The following is a 26,711-nucleotide window of genomic DNA, read 5'->3' as shown; positions in this document are numbered from 1 at the left end:
TCTCTCTCTCATTTATGATTATGCCGCCCCCCTCGCTTGCTTATTCCGGTGCTTCGATCTATATCATCCTCCTATTTCTTAACCTCCCCCCCTTTTTTCTCGCTGTCACTCTGAAGACAGATGTTGCGTTTATCACATTAATTACAAACTGCCTGCCTTTTCTCTTGGTCTGATTAGCAACACAGAAAAAAAAACACCACATAGAAAAAAGCCACAAATACAAGTGCTGGATTCCTAGATGTGTGCAAGTATACACACAGAGTTTATCACAAGGTTACTCAATAGCAATCAATCCTAACCTCTGTTCCCTTGATGATTCAGTGACATGTAATGCAGAAAATGTTACTTTCCTTCACTAGTCACAACACTGCAGGCCTCTTGCAACTCCCACATTCAGCGTTCCCATTCATCAGAGAGAAGGAAAAAAAAACACAGCGATCAATGCAATGACTGTTTGTGTGTGTGACATAGAGCAAAATCAAACTGTGCTAGCTGATAAACATACAGACATTCATAAGAATCAATACTCATCTACTCCATCCATTGCTGCTGCTCTCATAAAGCTTCCTGGCGAAAATAAAGGCTTTTGTGTGTATGGATTAATCACTTTGTGGGGAGTATAGATGTCTATCAATCAGAACATTGATTAGATTCACCTGACTCTGGATTCGAGGTGGATTGTTAGGTGCATACAGGGACGAGGCTTTGTCTGATAAAGCTCTGAATGCGGGAACAACACAGTAGAACAGGACTGGGAGTTATGAGTAAGAGTAAAGAGAAGTAGCTACTTTCAGCATGTGAGTCATACCAGATACAAGGACAGAGACAGAAGTAGATCCTGCATCACATCAGTCTGTGTGACAGACTTGTGGGGGACCGAGACATCCCTTCCCACACTCTGGCTGAGAGTAACGGATGTCTCTGAGAAATAAAAAATGTGATCCAGGATCACTGTGTCTTGGAACAGTAGTCTTCTTCAGTCCGGAAAAGACAACAAGTCACTGACTGAACCTGAATCAGTTATGGTCTGGAGACAACAAAAACAAAATTGGCTCATTGGCACGGTGACCCCGCTGATGTTCATTTTCCTTTATTTATACCTCAAACTCAACTTATTCCCTCAGGTCAAACTGATTTAAGTGGTAAACAGTATAATGACAGATGATGAGGTGGTGATGATGACACATGCTGCTCCATGATGGCTCAAAATGTTCTGCGCAGCCAAGTTCCCATACGACATAATGAGGACAGGATGTGAAGCCAAAGACCAAACCCAGTGCCCACTTTCCAAAACAATCCTGAACGTTGCCCATTACAGCTCAAAACTACACCGTGGGTGCATTCAATAAGCTTTACGTGGAAGCGGTCCAAAAACTTTCAGTCAGGTCAAGCTAATGAATTGAATCGACGCTCATGCTGAATAAGCTTGCCCACGCAGGGAATAATTTTGGATTAAAAAATGCTTCTAATCATTTTTGGTTCACTTTTGGTTTGCAAGCTCTTGACAGCTTGTACATTTGTAGTCATGCCCGCCTGGTGAGGGAGGGCTGCAGGCGAGGTGGTGGAGCCAGCAGGCGTCAGGCCACAGGTCTCCAAGGCAGCCCAGTTTCCACAGCAGGTGCAGTACCATCATGGAGCAGACCCACTCCACTCTGGCTTGCTCACTATTTCCAGCCTTAGACACCACTGCCCCCCAAGGGACTGTCTGCTAAGAATAGAGAGCGAAGATCTCAGCCTTCGCTGCATGAATTTTTTACCCTTCTTTGTTTTCAAATTCTCACAGGTCTTCCAACTTTATGGAGGTGCTTGATGGACATCTTTTTCCCCTCATAAAAAGGGGGAGATTTTCCTTATCTCACCTGGAGGTCTACTCACAGAGGTTCTTGTAAGTTGTACTGGCTGTAACGCACATTGAAGCAAATTTGTCTTGACTTAACTTGACAGAACCAGGATACTTTTTCCAAGTCTTTATTATATCTTGTGAATACATGTTATATTAAAATCACCATGTCCTGAAACAAGAGGTACAATTAACTATTGAGGCCCTAATGTACAAAAATCCGAAAATTTCACTTCATTTTGCACTTCAATAAAGTCTTGAGTTTTCATGGAAACACCATCTAGCAGCTATAAGAGTAACTGCTGTGCCGCCAGTAGTTCAGATGAGTCAGGATTAAGGCTGCAACTAACGATTCTTTTCAATTAATTAAGAAGATAATCATCAGATGAATCGGATATTCATTTGGGCTATAAAATGTCAGAAGGTTTGTGACAGTTTCCCACAGTCCAATGTGACATCGTACGTCTAGTTTTGTCCAAAACAATTAAACAAAAAAAGCAGCACTGGAGAAGCTTGATCCAGAGAATTTCTGGCATTTTATTAAAAAAATTACTGAAACAATACTTAATTATCTGGAGTCAGGACTCCCTTGTTTTGCAAGACAATTAAAAACATTAACTGGTGTCATGAAACTGGCGTATGTACGGCACACTGACAGTCAGGCATACATGCCAACAGTCTCTCTGACAGTATACATGCATCTACAGGGTCCCGAAGGAGGCGAATTTGTTGAGACTCTGTGTTCAGTCTGTCAGTCTGTAAGAACCAGGACAGGACTCTAAAACAGCAAGACAATGAGTGTGTGCCATCTCCAGACGACATTATGATTTAGGTTGTGTGTGTGTATATGTGTGTGTAAGTAAAAGTCATGGACTCCCCTCAGGACTGGAGGCAGCAGACTCTTTAATATTTCACAGCAGTGATAAATAAGTCAGACAGACTGCAGAGAGATAAGGTGACTCTGCGGGTAGGGGTGAGGAGGGAAGGGGAGGAGGCAGGGGGAGGGAGGGAGACAGAGAGAGAAAGGGGGAAATAGATATAGCGAGGTGGAGAGAGATATATAAGGTAATAGAGCAAAAGGTCAGAGAAGACATGAAGAAAAGTAATGGGGAAAAAGAAAAGACTTCTTCTACTATATAAGGCATTATGGCTAAATCCAGACACCTCTGGCAAAAAGGCTGATATCAGATATACTTTTTAATGTATATATATATTTTACCATACTAGGAACAGTAATACAGATCAAAACCTAAGACAATACTGGCCTGGAGTCAGGGTGAATGACAGATTTTGATTTCTGAGGACAAAAGAGATCACAGGGGGATCAGAAGGAGAGGAAGGAGAGAAGAGATAAGTAGGTAAGGGGGAAGGAAGGGGAGGAGTGGATGGAGAAGTAGGAGGGAGGAGAAGAGAGGGAGAGAAAACAGAGACAGTTACTGTAGGGAAAGGTCAACAGAGACAGAGAGCAAGTGTGAGAGAGGAGATGAAAAACAGAAGAAAGAGGTTGAAAAGTATGCCATGCTCTTTCTCGGGGGAGGAACTGCCCCCATGGTGCCGTGGCCTTCAGTCTGACAGACTTATGATCAAAAGATGAAAAACCTCCACTGGCACTTCATACACAACCTAACTCACAGCTTGTTGTACAGTTACAGTATGTTTAGCCTATCTGTCAACTCTTTGCTTCACACTGACTCTTTAAGCCTCTGAATCTACACTAACTTTCCGACTAACACAAGAGTTCTGCTGCAACCCTGAAAGTCTTTAGGCTACGGGCAAGTCTTCGCCTCTCAGCATCCATGTTTTTATCCCCATCTCCTCTGAAAGAAATAACTTCTTCCCTGCCTTTTCCCCACCTCCAAACAGCAGTTTTAAGCTCCTTTTCCACTATCTTCACTTACACTTCTGTAAGCCTGTAGCATTTTTTTTTCTCGGCTGCTTTATCATTCACTCTCCTCTTTTCTCCTCTCGGCATCTTTCCCCCCTCTGTCCTCTTCTCTCTTGACCCAACTGAGGGCACTTATCATCCACGCCATCATTTTCCTCTCCTCTCACCCTCAATAAAGCATCTCTCCTCCTCTGAGCAGCTGTAAGTATAGCTGCCAGCTCTGCTGCTGGATAAGCTCATTAAATCAACTCAGGAAGAGGGCAACACAAACAGACTTCTCAGGATAACAAATACATGCAGGTACTGAATGTGTAAACGTGCATGAGAAGGAGTGGGGAAATCTAAAAATATCAAAAAGTTCAACAGGAAGGGAACATGGAATTAATTGGAGAAATAAATAATAAATATTAGAGTGGGAGAGCCAGGGATGGTGGAAAAAAAGAAACTGAATCCATGGAGAGAATGTATAGTCCCAATCTCCCCAGTGGGATTAGTGTAAATCTAATCTGCCCCGCCGTCTCTTCTACTCCTTTTCGCCTCGGCTTAGAGACGCTCTCAGGAAGAGAGCAGGGATCCTAAGAGCCTTGAGCTGTTAGCATTAGCTCGCATCACCGCAAGCTTCCTCTGCACCACACTAATCAATTACCAACCCTGCTTATCTGCCTCTAAACTTCCCATCCACTCTGAGCCATCACCAGCCTGTGACCCTCAGAGCACACTCAAATGCCGCAGAGCTCCATTTCCCAACACACTGGATCCAATACTGTATATCTGCTTGGTTTACATTATTCCAATAACCATCTTTAATGCAACAACCATCTTGGCCAGCATAGATGGAGCAGACAAAGACTGTACATAGTTTCTGTAATACATCAGAAAGAATTAGTCGATTGGTATATTTCATTTATAATTGATTAGTTGTTCGAGTCATTTTTCAGACAAAAAAAAGCTAAACAGATTCTCAGATGCAGTCTTATATCATTGTAAAATAAATATTTTTGGGTCGGACTTGTGGTCGAATAAAATAAGTAATTTGAAGACGTCACCTTGGATGAACATAAGCATTTCTTTTTCTTTTTTCTGTTGACATTTTATAGCCAAGCTATTAACTGAGAAAATAATTCGCCAAAATCATTACATTTACTTGTGGTGGTGGTTCATCTTGTCAACCATTTATGTACTGTATGTTTTAATTCCAAGTTAGCAGTAGCATAGTGCATATGTAAAAACCAAGCTTGGAAGTTACCAGGAAGAATGTGTGTGAGGGCAGTTATGTCACTGGGGTCAGAGCATGTGAGCAACCCATTTCTGATATTCTGAATGAGGCCAACGATAACTCCTGAGGCCTGAAATATTAAGCTCTGGCAGCCAGTAGACAGTCTACTCTGACTGGGACGTAGCTAAATATTGGGTTTACACTCAGCTTGCTGGTTGTGGTCTTCAGCCACTGTTGACTTGGTTCAGGATTACAAACAAAAAGGTCAGACAAATCCAGATAATCAACTTTAAATCCCATTGGAGGATTACGTTTATTTATTGCAGTTACTCTGATGAACATGTGGGCTTCTTCCTCAGTCTGTTTGCAAATAACTCTTAATCTGCTTCTTTACCCCTCTTTGGGACTAACAACTTTATCTAACCCGTACACAGCAGATGGTTCACCAAAAAGCCTTACCCGCGTCAGATTGCCACAGCACCACCCTTCTCAATAAGTGCCCTGAAAAAAAGAGGGAACCACAGAAGAAAACAATAGGGTGAAAAAAAAACTCAGAGGGTCATAAATCTCAAAGGGCCATAATCAACAGTACGTGGCAGAGATCCAGCAAGACCCTGGTATACAAACAATCACATGTAAAATGTAGAACACACGCACGCACACCCATTTGCGTGCACATAAGATTCCTTCTCTTCCTCCCAATTTTAATCACAAGCACAAATTAATGACATGCTGTGGAGTCAGATCCTCTCTCGTATCCCGTGAGCCTTCGTTACGGTGTAAATTAAAGACAACCTGGCTCAGGGTTGGTTCGCGGCAGAGTGGATTTGAAGGTTTGTAGCTCGTAGTGAATAGAAACCATGTGCAAATATCAAACATTCATATCAGCTGCATTCCTCTTGTCTGGATGGATCGATGTCTGGAAGGCTGTGCAGCACATGTGTGCGGCAGACTGGCTGCAGCATGCAAACTTTAAACATGCGCACAAACATTTGGGCAGAAGAAGCAAACGTTCAGAGTAAGTTACAATAAAAAGCTGAAAAACATTTCATTTTCATCTGAGAGAACTTTTAAATGTGATCAAATAGTGTATGTCCGACTTGTGGGCATATATAGTGATTAGAGACAGCCAGTGGCAGGCAAACACAACCAGGACGCCTGTTTCCATTTACCAGGATGCACCTGCCCTACCCAGAGGCCCATCTGTGCAGCAAGAAGAGGGGAAGAGCCACAACTGTGAGCGTTACAAAAATCATGGCCCCTGGTCTCTGCGCACACAATCGCACCAATGTCGCTAACTCTGAACAGCTGCGACTTGCTACCTTCTCTCAGCCAACATTCTTCTGCCGCTGTCCTTCACTGCCAAGACAGCGAGCAGGCAAACTCCAACTGACTCGTCTATTTTCTCAATAACACACACACACACACAACATAGACACACACAGACAAACAAACAAACAATTGTGGAGCCGGCGCTGGCATACAGGCCGAGGCTCCTAGTCGGATCCAAATTGTAGACGATACTCAAAAAAAAAAAAACAAAAAACAGAAACATGCACAAGCATTCTTTCATTTCAGCATTTTATATAACGGCCTTCTACATGAAGAATGTCACCCTTTCAAAACAAAGTGTAGATTAGGGACCAAGCAGCCCAGTCCATTCCAGCCATGTGATTAGATTTAGAGACGGATAATCAGCTACATACCAAAAACACACCTAAGACTGTACAATCTAATAGCATTGCTTTAGTCAAGTCAGTGCTGCCGTAGGCGAGCATTATGCATTCAGAGGCAGACTTGTAGCTTCGCAACGAATTCAACACAATCAGCATGCTTGGCATTTAAAATAGGGAACACATCACATGGGGTAGTATGTTAGTGCACCACATTGAGTGACTGAGCATGGCAAGCAGCCGAGGCAAGTGTGGACACAGTGGGGATCGCGGGAGAGGCTATAATGGGGGGACAGCAGGTTGACATGGCCTTGGAGATGGAGCTTTTGTGGCCCATTCATTCACTGCCAACCCCCCCAGGAGAGAGGAGAAGGAGACGGGAGAGAGGAGGGAGACATAGGTGAAAGGAGAAAACAGGGTGACTGGGGGGGTGAAGGTTTGGCAACCAAATACAACAGCTCCATTACCAAACTCACCCTTCAGCAACATGTCAGCTCAGACTATCCCCACTGGGAGAGAAGTGGGTAAAGTGGAAGAGGACAAAGAGTAGCTAAACACCATGAAGCTCCAACTTCATAAACAACTTTCCATACCTCCTTCCAAAATAAAACCTCAACATACAAGTGATGCATGTGTGTGTGAACAATGACCTTGTGGCTTCCTTCTGCTCGGAGGTGCGTGTATATTTAGTCAGGGGGTTTTAGCAGAAGTGTTTGACAGAGAGGGTGTTAAATTATTGAGCAGTCACTGCCAGCAGGGAAGGACGGCACACTGAGGCTGAAGAAGGCACTCTTATCTAGCACTACATGCTGTTGGCAAACACACACACACACAATCCTGTCACACAGACACAAACATCTATCAAACCAGGGGGAGTGCATGTTCTTCTTAACCTACCAAATGCTCTTATTTAAGAGAGGTGAAGGTTTTTACATGCTAAGACAAAACAAAAATATTATTAAAAATGAGTGGATTTGTGAATGAGCCTCATATTTATTTTATGGAAAAAGGATGACAGTGGAAAAGAAGAGATTACAGATGTTTACTCCAGGGCTAAACATTTAGGTTGCTTGACAGGCAACAGCCCCATTCATCCATTTATTTGGTGTGTTTAACTCTGTGATTCCACTCCATAGTCGCTCCCCGACAGTCCTCTCGCTGCAAGGAAAACAAACCTCACCACCGGGGACAAATTACCAAAAGGTCAGAAGACTTTTCAGCAGAGCCCTCCAGCTCTCCGGTCTCGTCTCTGCTGCACAAGTATTTTCCAGAAGACCATGACCTCCCGTGTGCTTTCCACTTTCTGCTTCACTTGACATCAAGGAAGGGCTGAAATGTTGAGCGTCAGCTTTCACCACAAGTGACAGAAATGGGTACAAGGAGGTTAACGGTAATAATCAGTACAATTCAGATTTCACTGGCTTTTGGGGGATTGTTGCAGCCTACAATGCCTAATTTCACTGCAGCTTTTCTAAAAAAAGAATGGGATCCGTGTTGCAATGTGTTTTGTAAGGAAATTGTGGGACAAAGTGAAAACTAACTTCATTAAAAATGGATGGAATAATATCATTCGTAGTTGGCTCAGTGTTTTTTGGTGATAAGGACTCACCTGAAACTACGTTGATTGGTGAAATTTGTGGAGAAGTTGCAGTGATTGGACAAAATTGTAAGGGTGGTGCAGAATTCACTGGGATTGTTTGAATTTGTGTTGTTGCAATTTACAACATCACAATTTCCTGGAGAGGGAGAGAGTAATGAGCCATTTTACTGATCCTCATTAGATAAAAACCTTGTTTTTGCCCTGTACAAAGTGCAGAGTAAACTTCTGGAACGGACAGGAAATCAGTCCTACTCAAGACACTTCAGTCAGCCTGGTGGTGAACAGACTGTCTCCCTATTCACTGCGTCACCCTGCAGAGCAAATTTGCCAGTCATAATCATGTCATAATTTATAGAAAGGAGTGAGCTGGCTGGGGGAGGGATTTGATGTCCTTAAACCAGCAATAACGGATTTACTGGCCACTTGGGCTACCTTTTGGACCTTTTAAGTTGATATGGACACATGTTAGCAAACTGTTGCCTATATACATCCAACAGATGAGGAACAGGCATGGGCATGTATCCAAGTACTCGATTTGGATGTCAGTATTCGAGTACTTGCACTTTTATATAGAGAAGAAATGATACATCTGCGCAGCCACAGATAACGGTCAACTATTTCTGTCACAAATCAATCAATCTAATGTTACAGACAGAATGGCGACCAAGTATATGAGTGAGGTTTGGAAGTATTTCGACAAAATAACCTCAATGAATGTGCAGTGCAACCTATGTAACATTAAACTTGTGCATCATAAAACAACTAGTTTGATGATTAACAATTTGTACATTAAGCATAAAACAAAACAGCAGAGACAGTTAACGGGCAATCTCTCATCAACGTATTTGCTAGCAGTGTTAGCATGCACCCTTGTGATGAAGACTAGCCAACTCATCACAAAGGCTGTGACTGGATATGCTACAAAGCTCTACAGAAGGAGAAGTCTTCTGTGAACTGATGGCATTTGTTGAGGTGGAGCACAAGATACCATCGCGGTGAATCTCTACAGTCTGTGCAATGTAGAAAGGTAATGGCTAACCATAACTCCACCCACATTTTCCCGTGTTCATTTTAGACGCTATTCTTACAGTGTTGTTTTTTGCGAGTACTCAATAATTATTTATTGCAAGTACTCGAATATAGAAATATTCAAATGTCCATAGTAACGCAATTGGAGTCGTAATTGGGGTCCAATATTCACTCTCCATTTAGCTCTGTTTAGAGATCCACCAGCTCCTGAAAGAAATATCTGGCTCTCTATCTACTATGTTCACAGACTACTCACTAACTTTGTCTGTCTGCCATTTGGTGCTGGATAGGTCCGTAGAGTTTTTAGAGCTTTTTCACTGAAAACAGCTGCCTGTCGTGGCTGAAAATGAACCAGGACAAAAAGACGCTGTAAATCTCCATAGGACTGAGGGAAACTGTAGATTTGGGTGATAATTCTCTCTTGATTCATCACTATGGGCAAGCCCTTACACAGATGCCATTGTCAATATAAAACATTACATTCCCTTATATACCTCTTAAATTCCCCAACTTAATTTATTTTAAGGTCATTTATTTCTAAATGAGTGCCTGTCCAGTCTATATTTTATAAGCTTGCTAGGGGCACTGATTGATGATGTGATGTGAAATTGTGTGAAGCAGGTGTCTGGTTCTGATAGGCCTTTGGCATTTCAGTCTCTCACAGAGAAGTTGTCTCTCCCTGGAAGACCAGATAACACCAAACTGCCCCTCTCATCTCCGTGTGAATCCTCACGGTCCATGAAGGAGAAGCAGTGCACCTTCTTGTGCAAGCTTGCAAACCACACATAAATATTCATACACTCTCTCACACACACACATTGCTGTCCTTGGTCTTCACACACTCCCCCTCTCTTCGTTTGCTCACTCTCTAATCCTGTAATGCCAACAGTGCAATTAGTCACATGCCGGCTTTCTTTCATCTAGTGAGAGCAAACTCAGGAGGAATTCAAACTGCTTAGTATCTAAACTACGTAACCCACCCCATGTTCCTGGAGTAAAACACAAACAAGCACATAAGCATGTTAAAAATACCTCAAATTTAAACACCAGCCTTTCTTATTATAAAATGTCCTTCACTATGAAGTGACAGAGAAGGTGAGCTATGCTGTACCGCCGCTTCAGTTGTTCTCAAAAGTCCTGTCTGCTTAGCAATTCTAGAAATGAATAATGAAGCTGAAAATGAAACGGCCATTCAGCCTGAATATGAAGCAAAGCTGAGCTAAGGACACGCTGGAAGCTGAATAACGGCACAGAGGAAACCACTAAAAATGGTCATTGTCCCTGTAGTTTTAGCATTTTTCCACATCTTTACTCTGCACACTCATCGCCTCCTTCCCATTTAGTGACCATACTGTATCTATCACAACCCACTCACAAACACACCACAGATTGAAAGTACATGAAAGAGTGAGCCGTGATAGAAAGAGAAATCAACGGAACAAAAGCTGAAAAAATGGCAAAACAGAGCAGTAAAGCAGCCCCCGCACTCAAGTTAAACAGCCTTGTAGTGAGTGTTTTCTCTGTACTCCACAGTTAAGGTAATTTTGCAGCGCCTGAAGCCACATCCTGACAGTGAGGCAGGGAGCAGCAGAGTACAGCTGACTCTCTACATGCCAGTAAAGGAACAAATGGCTCACGTTGCCGTTCTATGGATGGAGAGCCCAGGGTTATCACTTTCATGCAGGTTATTCCCATATGTCAGCTAAAAATCAATCTCCATTTAACGGATAAATCCCCTCCCTGAGCCCACATCTAATATGACTGGGACCGCCGATGGATATGTTCACATTAAACACCGATTTTTAACACTTTGAAAATTGTATTTGCGTTAGTGTCTGTTAGTGGGTGTGTGGTGCGGAGAGATAAAGAAAAAAAAATTTCCAGATGTTATTCAACACTGACTGATGATTTATCTGGTAGTAAACTGATTGGTTCCGGTACAGTGGTAGACAGGGTTGAACACACTGAAGGATCCAGTTTTATTTCTTAACTTTCCACCTTCCGACAAGCTGGAATCAAATCCTGGGATCACAGGATTCAAATCCCCCCCCCCCCAACCATGGTACAAGTGCAGAATGACAGCGTTAGGTATAATTTGACATTTTGGGAAATTCACTTATTTGCTTTCTTGAAGAGAGAGAGAGAGATGAGAAGATGATACCACTCATGTTTAGTATGCAGCTAGAGCCAGGTGGAGATTAGTTTAGTTTAGCATAACCACTAGAAACAGTGGGAAATAACTAGCCTGTGAAGAAAAAACACCTACTAATTGACATGGTATACCTTGTCCGTGCACAAAAATGACACATTTCTAGCGGGTTTCCCAGAATTATTCCATCAGACGCTGCACAGAACAAACTGCTGTTTGTTAAGAAATGTTAAGAATTAATTACACCACATAACTTCTTCTAAAACCACAAATTGTTTTGATTTTTGTAAGGATTTTGTTGCCGTTTCCTCCGTTTCCAGTCTTGATGCTAAGATAAGCTAAGCTAAGCTAAGCTAATAACCTCCTGGCTCCAACTCCAGAATAATGCACAGACATAGGCATGATATTGATCTTCACATCTATTTCTTGGCAAGAAAGCGAATAAGCACATTTCCCAAAAGGTCTAACTAAGTCTAAAACACTACCTATCCTAAGGTCTATCATTAAAGATGCATTGTGTGTGTCTTTATACATCCCAGAGCACAAAATATTTATTACCTGCATCATTTTCACCGGTGTAATTGCTTTGCCAGTCAGAAATAATGATAGTGTGATTACGCCAGGTGCTATGATTCCCAGCTTTCAAAAGCTCCATTTACTTACTTTATTTTCTTTCACAAGACATTACATGCACTCACAATAACTCAGCTATGTATGAGGTTGTTACACGGAAGAGAGCAAATGCTTTCTCAAACCACAAAAGCAAAAAGGAAAGTTCTTTTATTGCAATTAAAGATGCCAACATGATCTATTTTCACTTTCTCAAATATGAGAATTCGCTGCTTTTCTTAGTCTCCTCTTTGGGTTTTGGACAATCAGTTTTAAAATGTCAGGAAATTATGACAATTAAAACATTTTATAGACAAATCTATTATTTGATGTATTGAGAAATGAATCAGAAGATTAATCGATAATGAAAAATATTTTTTTTGCAGTTGCAGACCCAATTAGAGATGAAACAACTACTATTTCCTTGATGTTTTTGTTGAATCTCTGCTCTAATTAGCTGGTGCACTCGCACCCCAGTGAAAATGAATTTTACATTTCTGTCCATTACAGGCTTTGTAAACAGTGTCCGAGACCTGTTGATGTTGATGCAAAGTCCTGGACGACAGATAGATGTTGACACAAGTGCAAACATTGCTTTAATGACTGCGCATGTGGTTTAGATGAGCGAGTGTGTGTGTGGAAAGAAATTGAATCGGCTGCCACCTCGCTAAATAGCCAGCTGAGGCAGCCAGTATTCCTGGTGCTGCCCTGGGCCATACAGCATCCCTCTGCATTATTCAATGCCCTCTGGCTGAAAGAAAAATCTAGATTCGCTAAACAGAGGAAGTTGTTTCTGAAGGCTGCTGTCTGGCAACCATTTCACACACTTCAAAAGAGGGCGTGGGAATGAAAAAAGACCAAATTGTTGCCCATGGACATGCAGCGATAAGACAGCCTCTCGCCTACATCTGAACCTTCTCATTTTTGCTCTTACTCTCACCATTGATGCTCTCCCACTCGTTTTCTCCTCTTTCTGTCACATATACAAACATATATATCTCCTGTTCAGTATTTATTTCTCCTAATCTCTTAATCATATGTGTGGTTACGGTAGCTGCAGCAGGGCTCACAGGTTAGGTCACCGGGCTCGAAAAAAGGAACTCCACAGAGGGAAGAAGCATGGGGAAGAAGGCCGCAGGGAAAAACAATCCAATGACCACTTTTGGTCAAAAGCTGCAGCAGTCAGCACCGCGGCCTAAAATTTAATTTCCCCTAAAAGAACAGCTATCCTCTATGCCTTTGGCTGCCTATTTTTAGCATGTTATCGTTCGGCCTCAATCAGACCACAGCAGTCAAATTCAGAATGAAGACGAAGTCGCTGTCAGGCCCAGAACAGCACGGAGTTCCTCAGCAACCAGAAGTGGCTGATCAAAAAATGTGTAATGTTTAATGCACAAGCTGAAGTAAGAGAATACAAGATGGTTAGAGACAGAAGGAAAACGGGATACACTGTCACTTACAGTTTGTGTGTTTTTTCCCCGTGTGGCTCTGTCACATCAATACTGTCGGCTGAGGTCATGGTTGACATCCTAAGAAACAATGCCAGTGTTCAAGCGCGCCATGACTTCATGATAAATCAGTGTTTTCATCTTTCCGTCTAACTGTGGCGTCATCTCCAATGCTCTTTGTCCCTATAGCTGACAACTTATTTAAAGGGTCTCATTGTGAATTGCTTTGCAAAGCTATTCACTCTGAACGCACTGCCACGTTCATGTGCTCGTGTCAAACAACAACAACAACAACAACATTAGTTAGCACCAAGAAAGCAGAAAGAAATTAGATTTCTTAGCTGCCAACAAGTATTGACTTGGGGGTGGACAGCAACCAGCAAATCAGTGATCTAATGACCCACTTCACGTTATGCTCTCATAGTGTTGAGCTCAGCTAGCTGCCTCTAAAGCACACCGATTTGAGTTCGTCCTCCTCCTTCCAGCTATAATCACGTTAGACCACAGGGCCTATGCTGTCTGCGTCCTAAAAAAAATGTTGTTTTGGCAAAAAAAAAAGATGAGAGATGGATATTTTTGGCATGATTTTAAGCTGTAAATAGACAAGATGCAGTTGCCTTGCCATTTGGAAGAGAACAGAGTGAGTGTGGGTGAATGCGTGCACAGGGCTGTAGCAAGGAATTATGGGCTCCTACGCACAGTGGGGGCCCCCTGCTCCACTTATCCACCAATACTCGATGACAAATGGACAAAGGTGAATGACCGATTGCCTAGAGTGGCCCCGATAGCTCCAGTCTTGCTGTGTGTCAGCTTGTTTGTAATTCAATTGAAAACTTGTATGGGAATATGCTCTAATAACACACATCAGCTGAGATGATAAAAGCCTTAAAGTGGGTCCTGTTTTATTACCCGACCTTCCTAAAGAGGGACTTTGCATCAACATTTAGTTTAAAGACCTTAATTATTTCAGTTTTGTACCTGAATTAATTCCTGTTTAATAAAATTACCATACAGCAAATGAGGGGCCGCTCAATTTGCCCCCTGGCAGGTTGAGCCGGCCCTGCAAATGTCCACAGCCATCCTCACTTCCACACACAAATCTTATGTAAATCCACACAAATCTAATAAATTAATTAGATACATCACTTATTCATCAGCTGACACAAACGTTGGTTCTGAAAAGAGCAGCTGGTTCACAAGAAAGCAGGTGGTAACACTGGTAACTTCTGATGGGCAATTGACATTTATCGAAGCAATTTATTGATCTAACTGTCTAAAAACAAATCAATAGTTAGTTGCAGTCCTAAGAAGGATACTTTTATCTAAATTGTGGCTTGCTCCACTTTGTTTCACTTGTGGATTTAAGACAAGTGTCTTTAAAGCAGAGTTGAAAACAAATATAAATACAAAAACACACTTGACCTGAGACTTTAAAGCCCCTATAGCTCAGTTTAGGGCCCCCTGGGTACCCACACACAGTCTATGGACTGGATGCCAAAGACACCTTGCTCTCCCCTTTTTGTCCCCCCCCCTCTTCCACCACAAAGGCGCCACTCACCTCTCCTCCATGGCCATCTCCAAAGACCCAAATATAGACGGTGGCTTCTTGTTGACCCCGATTGTCCCATAGCCACCCCTCGAACCCTGTCCTCCCATTGTCGGTCTCGCCGGCTTGGATGGCAGTACCACCGGACGTTCGTTGCTCGTTGAACTCCCAGGTCTTGAGAAATCCGCGTCCAAAGACGTCCCCAGGCCCCGCCGAACCCGCTCCGTTCTGCATATCTGGCCACTTTCCCCCTTGACATCTTGACCGCAATCGCTGGACTTGACGATAGGTCTTCCACTTCGTCCGTGTGGCACAGAATAACTCCACAGAGCCCAGGCTGATACCACAGCAGGAACAAGTCCCGGTCCTAGCCAAAAATAACGCAATGATCCAAATTGGGGTGGCCTAACCACCGACCCGACCACGCACGCCGTCCATCTGATCCCTTCCCATCACCTCTCTACTTTCATCTCTACACGCAGGGAATCGCGCTAGTGTGTGTGTCCGGTCCGCGCCCGCCGCACCGATTCTCACTCCATCCGTCTTGCGTGAACCGCCTTTGCAGCCCGGCGAAACCAGGGAGCGCTTACCCCGAGCGTATTCACACCCGCACACACATAAACCACTTAAAACCACTAAAAAAAAAAAAAAAAACAGGGTTTCACTGCATTTTTTTAACCGGACTCAACCAGACAAGGAGGTACGCGTACGTATACATCATTACATACAAAACATTACATACATACAACCCGAGGCGGGAGAGATGTAGGCAAACACGTTTTTCTCCAGCTGTTCAACCGCTTCTCATCCCCGGTTCGTCAGGCCCCGCAGTGAGCCACCAAGGGCTGTCCTTTGACCATCCGACGCGGACCGAGAAAGACACCCGACTCCCCGGAGAGAAAAGCGCAGGTCGCAACCCCCACCCACCCCAACCCACCACTCCTCTTCCTCCCTTCCTCCTCCTCCTCCTCCTGTTTCGACTTCAAATGTGAGCCAGTGTTGTTGGCTAGAGTGGAGCTTGTGGGCTGAGTCTCTCCCTGGCCAGCCCCGCTACTGTTCCCAGTCCCCTGAAAATAGCAGTCTGTGTTGGAAACCCTCACATTCCCAGCTGCCACACTGCCTGCGACTCTCCGCCGCTGCCTGACTGAGTGCTGCTGCCTTCAGGTGCAGCTCGTAATAAGGAGCGAGTTGCTGACCGCAGAATAAACCTTGGGGCGTTTGATTAAAAAGTGAAATATGGTGAAAACATGACATTTGGGTATTGCGATATGATTCGAGGTTATTAATTATCGTTTGTGCATCACAAATTTAGCACACCATTTATGCAATTAAAGCCTAATTAAAATGGAATACAATTAGGGTTAAATCAAGAAAACAGAGATAGAATACAGTTATTGAATGATAAGATCATATCATCAGTATATGATTTCATTGAAATTTGATAAAATGATAATACTGAATTATCACCCAACACTTCCCACAACGATGACTGGCTGTTACAATAACATAGCTGAAGCAGTGAAAATAGACTTCCAGCATCTTTACATATTGTAGATTAATTTGCCATAGCTCTTGAACTGACCTAAAAATATCTAAATTCCCCAACTAAATTGAATTGAATTCAGTTAGTATCCATGTTAGTTCTACAAGAGCACTAAACAGCTCAACCTTTATTGGCTCTGTGACTGCAACAACATTTTAACCTGAGTAAAACAATATTTAAGTAAAAAGACCATAAAACGACCATAACACATTTACCATTTTCAGCACAGCTTTCACGCACACTGTTCATTAATAGTCACATCTTGGTAGCGAAAGTATTCCCAGAGTTCCTGTCATTGTTAATTTACTAGCTCACTTAAAGTATGATTGTTAATGTTCGCTCGTTTTGAATTTAGATATTTCCGACAGCACGTGAAGGCGTCCAGAGAGCTATCGCCCCACAGGTGTTCACAAAGACCGTAGATTGATTAATTATATAGATGTTAAAACACGTGGGGCCTAACTTTGTTAATTTCACTAACAACTGACAAAATCAGACTCATAAAGTGGATCAACTGGATTAGGAACTGCCCAGGGACCCCAGGCACACAAGGGCCCCACAAGCCCCTGGTGGCAATAGATTTTTGATTGGGGGGTGAATTATTACTTGATCTCGCGACCATGTCTTGAGGAGGGTCCTTGTGTAAAAATCCAGTGTTAAGACCCTCATTATTTAGGCTGGCTTTGTGCATACATGGTGCATATTCCAAAACACTACAAACTGTGTGTTATCAAAGTGTGTGTTGTCCTGTCATATTTCAGCATAGGAGTACTATCTGTTGCACAGAGTGAGAGGAACAGGGGGGTTAATAGCAGTTCATTTTGGCCCCAGCCCCCCCCAAGTAAATTGCTCTGGCCATGGTTAGAGGGGAAATAAATGCAATTCTGCATGCAGGTGTTGTTTATGAATGTTGAGGTTAACAGGTCTGTAATTTGAATTGTGAGCGGGTCATAAAAATTCAAACAGTCCTGAAGCAAATATACTTAATTCATACAAATAAATGCTAGACTGTCCTTGCTATAATATTACTGCTGAAATTATTTACAGTGAGTTTAATAAAAAACGAAATAAATAGAAAGGCTACATGCATATATGGAATCCTACTATTTCTTTTCTGTCCAAGTCAAGATCTGATATCGGTATACATTTCTCAAAAAATATATTTTTTTTATATAAGTTATTCATTCACTTTGCTGACCTTTAGCCTAATACATATTGTATATTGTATATCCATATTATATTACAGCTGTCAGTGGCAGGGCAGAATTTCATATCTAAATAGAACATAATAAAAATAGTCCTCCCTTTTTTTTTTTACTTCTTTGTACTGCGGGTTAGCTAATACACGGATTTAAAGCCAGTAATATTTTTAACTAGACTTTTGTTCGCCTCTTTATTTAATTTCTGAAGGACATTTATTCAGGCAGACAAAGACAGGCCCGGGGTCCTCGAGTCCCGCATGACGTCACCCAGCCTCCCTCGCTCCTCGGTGGTGAAAACGTGGAGAGCTTCACTTCACGGTGTGTGGTGGGTTTCCCGTCGAAATAACGTCAGTACGTGTTGTCCCCGCTCCTCTGTACCGGCCGCAGTTATCGATTACTTCTGGTTGACACCGTGTGTTTGTTTCTCTGCGGATATCCGGTAGAATCACTCTTAAAAACCGGCGATGTAGCCTGTAATGCTAACTGTCTGGTAGTGAGTGTGCAGCATCAGCCAGCAGCGTTAACGACAGAGCATGTACTGCAGGGTTTCTATCACCTAGCAGTCTGATAATAAGTGCACATAACAAGGAGACCACATTATCATATTTACCTGTGTCAGCAGTCGTGCTACTGTCAGAGCTGTGCTTTAGCTGTGGACAAGGCCAGTTACATGTTCAAATCTGTCATGTTTCTCTCCTCAGACCTCGTTGGAGATCCACTGAGATCCACTGACCTGTTAGGTTGACGAGGATGGAGTACATGCAAGCTCCAGCCACAAGCAGCCAGGGGAACATGTGAGTGAAAAACAACTTAAACAAACTTATGTCTTTAAATATGTAGTATTGTGTGAGTCCTGATTCACTAGAGACCTTTCTCATGATCAAAAACATGTCTGTAAGTATTATCATTCATTGCTCTGTTGAAGTGTACCACACCAATAAGCCAGCACTCACAATGGGCCCTGACGGAGCACCTAAATGGCATTATTTATTCATTTAAGATATTAGTGTTGCCCGTGTTTGCTAAATCAAAATGTTCACAATGAGAAATGTTTATCACAACTTTGCTTTATTGACAGATGTATTAAAGTAAACTCCCCTTCCTCTGTAGTGGCAGATTGTGTCAGTACAGAATATTAATCAATTTGGATAAACTGGACATCTGGTAATCTGTCATAGTATACATTTGCAGGTGATCTTTGTTTTTCAAGGTTGCATATCACATCCTTGTAATACAGTTGAAAGAACGGAGTATTGGAAAATGCAAAAATACACAATATGGCACTAAACCATGAGCTGTTTTCACAAAATATGTTATCTTTTCATTAGGACTTCCTAGTCCATTTTCATAGTTAAGTGTTTCCTCTGAAGCTCTTTTCACAAAGCCGCTGAGAGCAACCTTTACTAAGTACTTTTTATTATATATATCAGTAGAACAACTGTAACAAACAAAATTCCACCCGGGGATGAATAAAGTATTTCTGATTCTCCTCCCTAGCCTGTGCTGTACCTGTGGCGTCCCCATTCCTCCCAACCCAGCCAACATGTGTGTGGCCTGCCTGCGTACTCAGGTAGACATCTCAGAGGGAATCCCCAAGCAAGTCACAGTGCACTTCTGCAAGCAGTGCGAAAGGTTTGTTACATGCACAAAGCAATCATATGTTTATCTTACAGTGTGGTAGACAGATCGCATCATTGTTTCCCTCCCGAAAACATTCACAGGTAAATTCTGTTGGGGAAAGTTGAATGTGTATCTTATCTCTCATGCAGGTACTTGCAGCCTCCAGCCTCCTGGGTGCAGTGTGCCCTGGAGTCCAGGGAACTGCTGGCCCTTTGCCTGAAAAAAATCAAGAGCTCTATGACCAAAGTAAGTGTGATTCACACTGAACTAAACAAAAGACAATAGCATATTTACACTCAGACACAAAACAAACAATGTACAATAAAATCCAGCATGTCGCCTCCTAAACTTGGATGATATGATTTAGATTTTGATGTTAAACTGCTTGTTTCAGTAGCATCTTGTTATTGTGCCTAATTATTTTTTATTATATTCTTATTTTATTTTCAAAAAGAATACCTCGTCAGTTGTTGTTATTTTGAATTTCATAAATTAATTAATCACATTACCATAATAATGTGTCCACCCAATATATCTGTTTTGTCATGATAATGTGTGCCATGTTCACTACAATACTTGCGTGAAAATGCGGTCGCGTCTCATGCTACTTCATGGATTCAACAACACCTCTCTCTTCACAGGTGCGTCTCATTGATGCCGGCTTCCTGTGGACAGAGCCACACTCCAAACGGATTAAGATGAAAGTGACCATCCAGAAAGAGGTAAGAAGTGTGGGAGAGTGACATTCAAAGTAATGGGGGGGGGGAGGGAGATTAGGGACCTTCAGATGGGCGATGTTTTTTTATTTTTTATCTAAAGGTTATCTGGGTTATTGTTTCAGGTAGTAATTGGCAGTGAGCACAGTTTATGTTTTAAACTCAAGCTTTTTGTTTAACATGTTAAAATAATAATGTCAAAGTGTAACACACGCATCAAAATACCATTAAATGACATTGAGATAATCATATATGGAACAGACTTCAAGATTAACTTAAAAGAGAGTCGTCTGTTCTTGAATGAGTTCTGTGTGTTTGAGAGAAGTGAGGTTTGCCAGCGGCTGTCATCTCATCTCCTTGACCTTTAGTGAGAACCTGAGCCCTGTGTTTCTCAAGGCCACCTCTTTTGTTTGTGCCGATGGAGGGTTATTTATTTTTTTCTCACAGTGCATGACTGTGAGTTCAGAGTTTTTGTTGCTGTTTTGTCCTGCAGTTAGAGCATATGGTGTAACTTGTTGCTGTCTTTGCATCTCCAGGTGATGAATGGCGCTATCTTACAGCAGGTGTTTGTGGTCGAGTTTGTCATCCAGTACCAGATGTGTGACGACTGCCACCGTGTGGAAGCCAAGGACTTCTGGAAGGCCGTGGTTCAAGTTAGGCAGAAGGTAGGAGTCTGTGCTTTAATCAAATAACCTATGAATAAACTGTTTTATTCTCATTTAGTTATCTGTTGTTTTATTTTACCTGAACTCACATTTTCAGGCATTTCCTTATGGGAATAGGCAAGCTTATTAGTTGAGATTCAACAGTTCTGTTTCACCAATAGAAGTTTGGTTAGGTTTAGGCACAAAAAACGTCCTAATTAGGATATGTTTATGAATTCTTACTTATACTCTATAGATGTTCTGTTTGTCTACAGACAAAGCAAATGTTACAAATACTAATCTAATAGTGTTATGCATATTCAACCATTTAATAATATTTTAGATATATTTTGCATACATGCTTTATGCTTAATTTTAGAAAGTATGTATTGGTAAGTTGAAACATGAATAATATGTAATGTATAGTGTCTTAAACCTGCATTCTATGAAATGGCCACAGGGGGCAGCCTCATTGGCTGCAATAACACTGATGAATGAATGAGTTTATGGTCTCATTTGCTAGTTTTAAGTCTTCTTCCATACAGCCCAATGTTCATTTAGTAAATCATGGTCCCATTTAGAGTAAAACCGAGAATAGCAGGATATGCTTTAGGGTGGGGCTAAGATAGTTTTTCCTCTGTACTTGCAAGGAGAGGGTGAAGCGAGGGAGTTGCAGTCTGCAGCTATACCACTAGAGGCCACAATACAATCCTACCTTAGTTTGATTCCTTTCATTTTTCCATTTGTTTACTCGGTGTACGCTTTCTTTTCACATTCCAGTTATTTTGTGTTATTTTAGCAACTGCATGTTAAAACCTGAACTTGTCTCTGTAGGTTTTATGTAAAACAAAATTGGAGCTCTATGTATTTGGCAGGAAATACAACACTAAATCCCAGGGTTGCACTTTTTCCTTTTTATCACTGATGTGTGGAGGTAAACCGAGCATAGCTGCAGTGCTACACAGATGGTAGCCAATGGAGATTAGATGATTGCTTAGAAACAGGCAAGTTCAGTCCAGTTGTAGAGTAAAAGGAGATATATGTATGAAGTTCTGTATGATCATGATACAAAAATCTATTTTCTTACAGACCGTTCATAAAAAGACATTCTACTATCTAGAGCAGCTGATCCTCAAGCATAAACTCCACCAGAATGCCCTCAACATCAAAGAAATCCATGGTAGGTTAATTTCCTTTTTATATAAAATGTTTCCATGTATGCTAGTATAGATATCTTTGAAGGGAGGGGCCTGCTATCTTCCTTACACCCTCTAACCGAATTACACTGAAAAGCGGGAAACTTGTCATTCCTCACCAGCGTAACTAATGTGGATTAGAACTCTCGCAGAACATAATGAGGTGTCAAGTGTTAATTACCTCTTCCTGTACTAGACAACAAGCCATGCATGCTTATCACTGGCGCCAATCAGTACATACAGCTGTCCTCGTGTGGGCCTCAGTGGGGCATGCGTTGGGCATCTAATCAGTGTGCTGTAATCAGAGCAGGCATTCCACTCCAGATTCCTGCAATGCAAGCTTGATTTATACCCTATTTAGAGATGCTAACTGTTACATCACACACACAGGCATCCACACTCTCAGGCACACATGCTGTGCAATGAGGGACAGCTCAGCAGCGGCTCTCTGTGCTCTTGGACAGGACTGTGAAGAGGAGTTTTGGCTGAGATGTGTAATTTAAATCATCTCCACATCTCGGCAGGACTTAAAAGCTTTACGAAGGTTACAACATGTGGCCGCCATATTTTCTCCCATCTTCATCTGCTCTCGTGTGTGTGTGTGTGTTGTTTGCATGCATATGTCTTCTGCAATGGTGATGACCCGTGAAGCGCGTCTGTGATGAATTTATTGGTGGAGGGTTTGATGGTGTTACTCTTCTCTCTCAGACGGGATCGATTTCTACTATGGCTCCAAGCAGCACGCACAGAAGATGGTCGACTTCCTCCAGTGCACTGTGCCCTGCAGGTGAGCATCGCCTCACACTGTGCCTAATGAAATCATCGTCCTGATGAGACTCACTAGTAGAACAACTTTCCCCTTTTTATTTAACTGATTATGACCGCTTATTTTCAGTGGTTGTTTTCATCCAACAATCCAGAAGGTTATGAGAAAATGTGTCAATGTCACACAAGAATAATTTGCCCTAGTAAACAAATGCAAATGTGTGCTTCTATCACTGTGTATGTTGTAATCTGCAGAAAGAATGGCTGTAGAAGACAGTATGTTGACATGACCTTCAACAGTTAAGATGTGTCAAGGCCCAAGTATGCTTGCCGTTTGAGACCTGTCGCGCGACACTGACGTCAAAATGACGTAGATCTCACTGGCCTGCTCGCGCACCATTCTTTTTTTTTTTTCCAGCTGAGCGCAAACGGAAACCGGAACTCTTCCGAGCAAGGTGCGCCTCTACATGCATCTGTACGATCATTCTCAATGAAAAACACAGAGTGGATTGTTCAGAAGAGGAGGGCCATATGCCGAAATTTGGAAGAACCTCCGCAACCGATTTCAAAAAAAAGAAAAAGCAGGCCGCCATTGCTTTACCTTTTTCTTCTTCTAGTGCGTAAGAAATAAGCAAAGTCGTAGCCTTTGCTCAGATTGCGCACCTCAATGTTCAGGCAGAAGAACTGCAACAGTGTACGCGACACTCACAACACAAGTATAGAATAGAGTTACGGCGCTCCCGTGACGTCAAGTTGTCGCGCGACAGGTCGGCAGCGGCGTGTGTGTGTCTGTGTGCTGAACATCTTGTTGGCCCTTTTTATTATGGTTTTGTCTGGGACAGTGTAAACTCTGTGCTTTGTCTCTGAATGATGTCAGCGATAATAATAATATACATTTTCTTTTCCATTTTAAAGGTCAAAGACATCCCAGCGCCTGATCTCTCACGACATCCATTCAAACACGTACAACTATAAGAGCACCTTCTCTATGGAGATTGTACCCGTCTGCAAGGTATACAGCAATGTGTTTTATTATTTTTAATTTCTAGTTCGATTTTTGAGTTCACTGAGCTGAGAGACACCCCTATTTGCTCCTCGCCTCAAACAAATCAGAGCTGTCATATTTCTTTACACATAGCCTCTGAAGCCATAACTTTGTTAGTTTAGTAAAAAATGTGTTGGAAAGCTGTCTTATGATCTGCTGATATGCTGATATGCAGATGGGAACCTGAGGCTGGCCAAGAATCTTTCACATTATATTTTGTTTTTTTGATAGCTGCAGGGAATGGTAAATTAAATATACTTTAACACTAAAACTAAGGTTGGGGGTTTAGAGTGTTGACAGGTGTGTATTCATCATTTTCAATAGTTGCTTAATCCCATTTGACATTTAGCTTTTAGTTCTTCACTTAGAAATGGCAACAAATACATTTGGGTGTATTTTCATTGCATGTTTGAATAATAGGGGTCATACAGGGTATTTTTAATAAATGCAAACAGGAATCTGAATAGTGCTTTTGTTTGTTTTGGCATCAACAGCTCAATTTGATTATTGTGTTCAAACTTAGATTAGGTTCCAAGTTTTAGCTGCCATTTTATTTTTAGAGTAGTAAGTAGAACGTTTTAATCCAGACAGTCTATCTCAGCTGTAGGATAACAAGGGCTTTATTTTGGGAAACAAGCATTCGGACACACTGAGAACTTGTCAAGTCCAAAGTCTTTTTACTTTCCCTTCGACCCCAGTTTGACCCCAGGCTGTGTGGTTTTGTCTGGTTTCCAGGACAACGTAGTGTGCCTTTCACCACGGCTGGCGCAGAGCCTGGGCAACATGGGTCAAGTGTGTGTGTGTGTCCGTGTCACCAGCACCATCCACCTCATCGATCCCAACACCCTGCAAAGTGAGTATCTCTACTGCCTCAGTCCTGCTGAGTTTTAACAGGTCCAACTGACACCACAGACCAATTTAACTACAACATACCCTGTTGTGGTTAAATATAGCTGCCGTATGGTGTTTCTGGTTGTCGTCAGCTGAGTTGCAGCTTGAATCACTACACACATTAATTCGGTAATGTGAGCTCTATGTGCAGGCATCGGTCTATAGGCAAAGCTTTTCATGCTCTCTAATAATGCGGAATTTAGCCCAAGATTGAGCTCAGCGCCAAATGTTTGAACACACTGAAGGGGGGGCAGGCATTCTTATAAACTCGTCTCATTGTTGCTTGTAGTAAACAAAATCTTAATTAGAAAAATTTAATTGGACTAATACTGAATCAATTGGAATGAAAATTGTATTCTGATATTTGATCATTTATTTTATTAAAAAAAGATAGATGGATAACTATATTAATCCCACATTGGGGAAATTCACTTGTCACAGCAGCATTTGAGTGAAAAAGATGGATAGAAATAAATAATAATAATAAATGAAATTTAAATTCATCAATTTAAAAAGCCAAGACATTATTTGGTTCCAGCTCCTTGCATGTGAGTATCTGGTGCTTTTCTCTGTTTTAAATCATTGTAAATCGAATTTGAAGGCATTGCCGTGGAGATTATAAATTAGACTACTGGCTTCATTGGGGCGTGTATGTGAATGATTACTTGTCTCTGTGTCAGCCCTATGATGAACTGGTGACCTGTCCAGGTTGTAACCCACCTCTTGCCCGATATAAGCTGCAATGGGCTCCAGCCCTTGCGACCCTGCAAAGGAAAAGCGGTTGTAGAAAATGGATGGATGACTTCATTAGACAAATGCTGCAAATCCAAACATTTTTTCTTTATATTTTTGCCTGATAAAATACTTGAACATTTAAATGATTATCTTAATAGTTGCCCATTAATCTTCTGCTGATTGCCTAATGGACTATTGGTTTGACCTCTAAACTTCATTGCAGTTGAGGTGTATTTTTTAGTTTTATTTTAGAATGTTGTAATCACAGCTACAAGTTTTGAATTTTTATGCGTTTGTGTTTTTTTTTAAATATTATAATTTTAAAAAAAGCTTAAAAGCATTCCTCTCTATTACCATGGAGATTCAATGCTTGGGTGAAACCCTTCAGTGCTGCACTAATCTGACCCCAGTCTGCTTGCCACATGTTCATCACAGCTGTTTTAACTCAACAGCTTCCCTCTGCTTCCAGTCACGACACAGCACAAGACACACTCACAAAAGTTTTTAAAAAAAGAACATACTTTTAGTTTGCATTATAAATGCTGTCACAGCAAAGTCGTCTTATTTGAAAGGATTTATAATCAAAAAGAGTATGGTGACAATTAGTGATGATGTGTTTCAGTTCAGTATGTGAGAGGCTGAGACGCTTCAACAGAATTCTGACATTTTGGAAGCGGCACATACGTTTTTAATTACTCTTCAAAGAGCAGGCTATTTTTGTTGCACAAAGTTTTTCAGCAGGCTGAACAGCAGAAACCGCCTCGAGGCAGAGCTCTGTTGGGCAGATTTGGTTTAGGCAATTACCTCCAGCATTAAAAATATTTGTGTTGCTGTTTGTCTGCTTGTGTTCAGTTTCCTTGCACTTTTGACAGAAACCTATTGTTCTGTCTGCTTTATTTGGAATATGTGCAGATGGAAAAACACTGACAGAGAAATCAGATTTATATTCCTTTGACGTACAGGAATTTAGAATATGTTGAAGTTTGAGTTGTCAGAAATATTAAACAAACATCAAGACTTCTTGAAATGTTATTTGTGTTAGTGGATGTCTCATTTTTCAAGTTTAACTGCCAAGTAAAAATGACAAAGTACTATATAATTGGTGCTCATGTTTTTTGCTGTCAGCTCCAATGACTAGTCTTGTCAGAGGAGAAATGTCACTAATAAATGCATAAATAATCTCTAACACACTAGTTGCTGAGGTGGATGGGAACACATACTGGCGTAACCCCTTCAACAGTCTCTGTAACCCACGGCAACTGGAGGAGTTCATCGTTATGGACACTGACGTCATCAGAGAGCAGAAGCTGGGTGCTGGAGCCGGCATGAGGTCCAATAAGGTGAGTGTGTGTGTGTGTG

The 26,711-nt window shown here is 41.8% G+C and overlaps 2 protein-coding genes across 4 annotated transcripts in view; one reads left to right on the top strand and one right to left on the bottom strand.

Annotated features, from left to right (window-relative positions):
* The window catches only part of ppm1lb (protein phosphatase, Mg2+/Mn2+ dependent, 1Lb), a 42,096-nt gene extending 26,867 nt beyond the window's left edge, over nucleotides 1-15,229 (bottom strand). Inside the window, exon 1 of the mRNA XM_035680467.1 lies at nucleotides 15,008-15,229. Within this exon, the coding sequence (XP_035536360.1) occupies nucleotides 15,008-15,229 (222 nt within the window). The remainder of the gene's footprint in view (nucleotides 1-15,007) is intronic.
* Nucleotides 15,230-17,934: 2,705 nt separating this feature from the next.
* nmd3 (NMD3 ribosome export adaptor) overlaps nucleotides 17,935-26,711 on the top strand; it is an 11,528-nt gene continuing 2,751 nt past the window's right edge. Inside the window, exons 1-11 of one of the 3 annotated variants that reach the window (XM_035680519.1) lie at nucleotides 17,935-18,065; nucleotides 18,442-18,534; nucleotides 19,238-19,372; nucleotides 19,510-19,606; nucleotides 20,002-20,082; nucleotides 20,613-20,741; nucleotides 21,810-21,900; nucleotides 22,625-22,703; nucleotides 23,597-23,693; nucleotides 24,462-24,579; nucleotides 26,547-26,692. In XM_035680519.1, coding sequence (XP_035536412.1) covers nucleotides 18,491-18,534; nucleotides 19,238-19,372; nucleotides 19,510-19,606; nucleotides 20,002-20,082; nucleotides 20,613-20,741; nucleotides 21,810-21,900; nucleotides 22,625-22,703; nucleotides 23,597-23,693; nucleotides 24,462-24,579; nucleotides 26,547-26,692 — 1,017 coding nt within the window. In that variant the 5' untranslated portion in view covers nucleotides 17,935-18,065; nucleotides 18,442-18,490. Of the gene's footprint in view, nucleotides 18,092-18,441; nucleotides 18,535-19,237; nucleotides 19,373-19,509; nucleotides 19,607-20,001; nucleotides 20,083-20,612; nucleotides 20,742-21,809; nucleotides 21,901-22,624; nucleotides 22,704-23,596; nucleotides 23,694-24,461; nucleotides 24,580-26,546; nucleotides 26,693-26,711 lie in introns of all 3 variants that reach the window. The other 2 variants (XM_035680520.1, XM_035680521.1) reach the window with 2 other exon arrangements.

The sequence above is a fragment of the Morone saxatilis genome, unplaced genomic scaffold, assembly GCF_004916995.1.
Source record: "Morone saxatilis isolate NCDOM2014 unplaced genomic scaffold, NCSU_SB_2.0 Contig8, whole genome shotgun sequence".
In the NCBI taxonomy this organism is placed as follows: domain Eukaryota; kingdom Metazoa; phylum Chordata; class Actinopteri; family Moronidae; genus Morone; species Morone saxatilis.
Note: the sequence above shows the minus strand (reverse complement) of the source record. Positions and strands in the feature narration are given on the sequence as shown.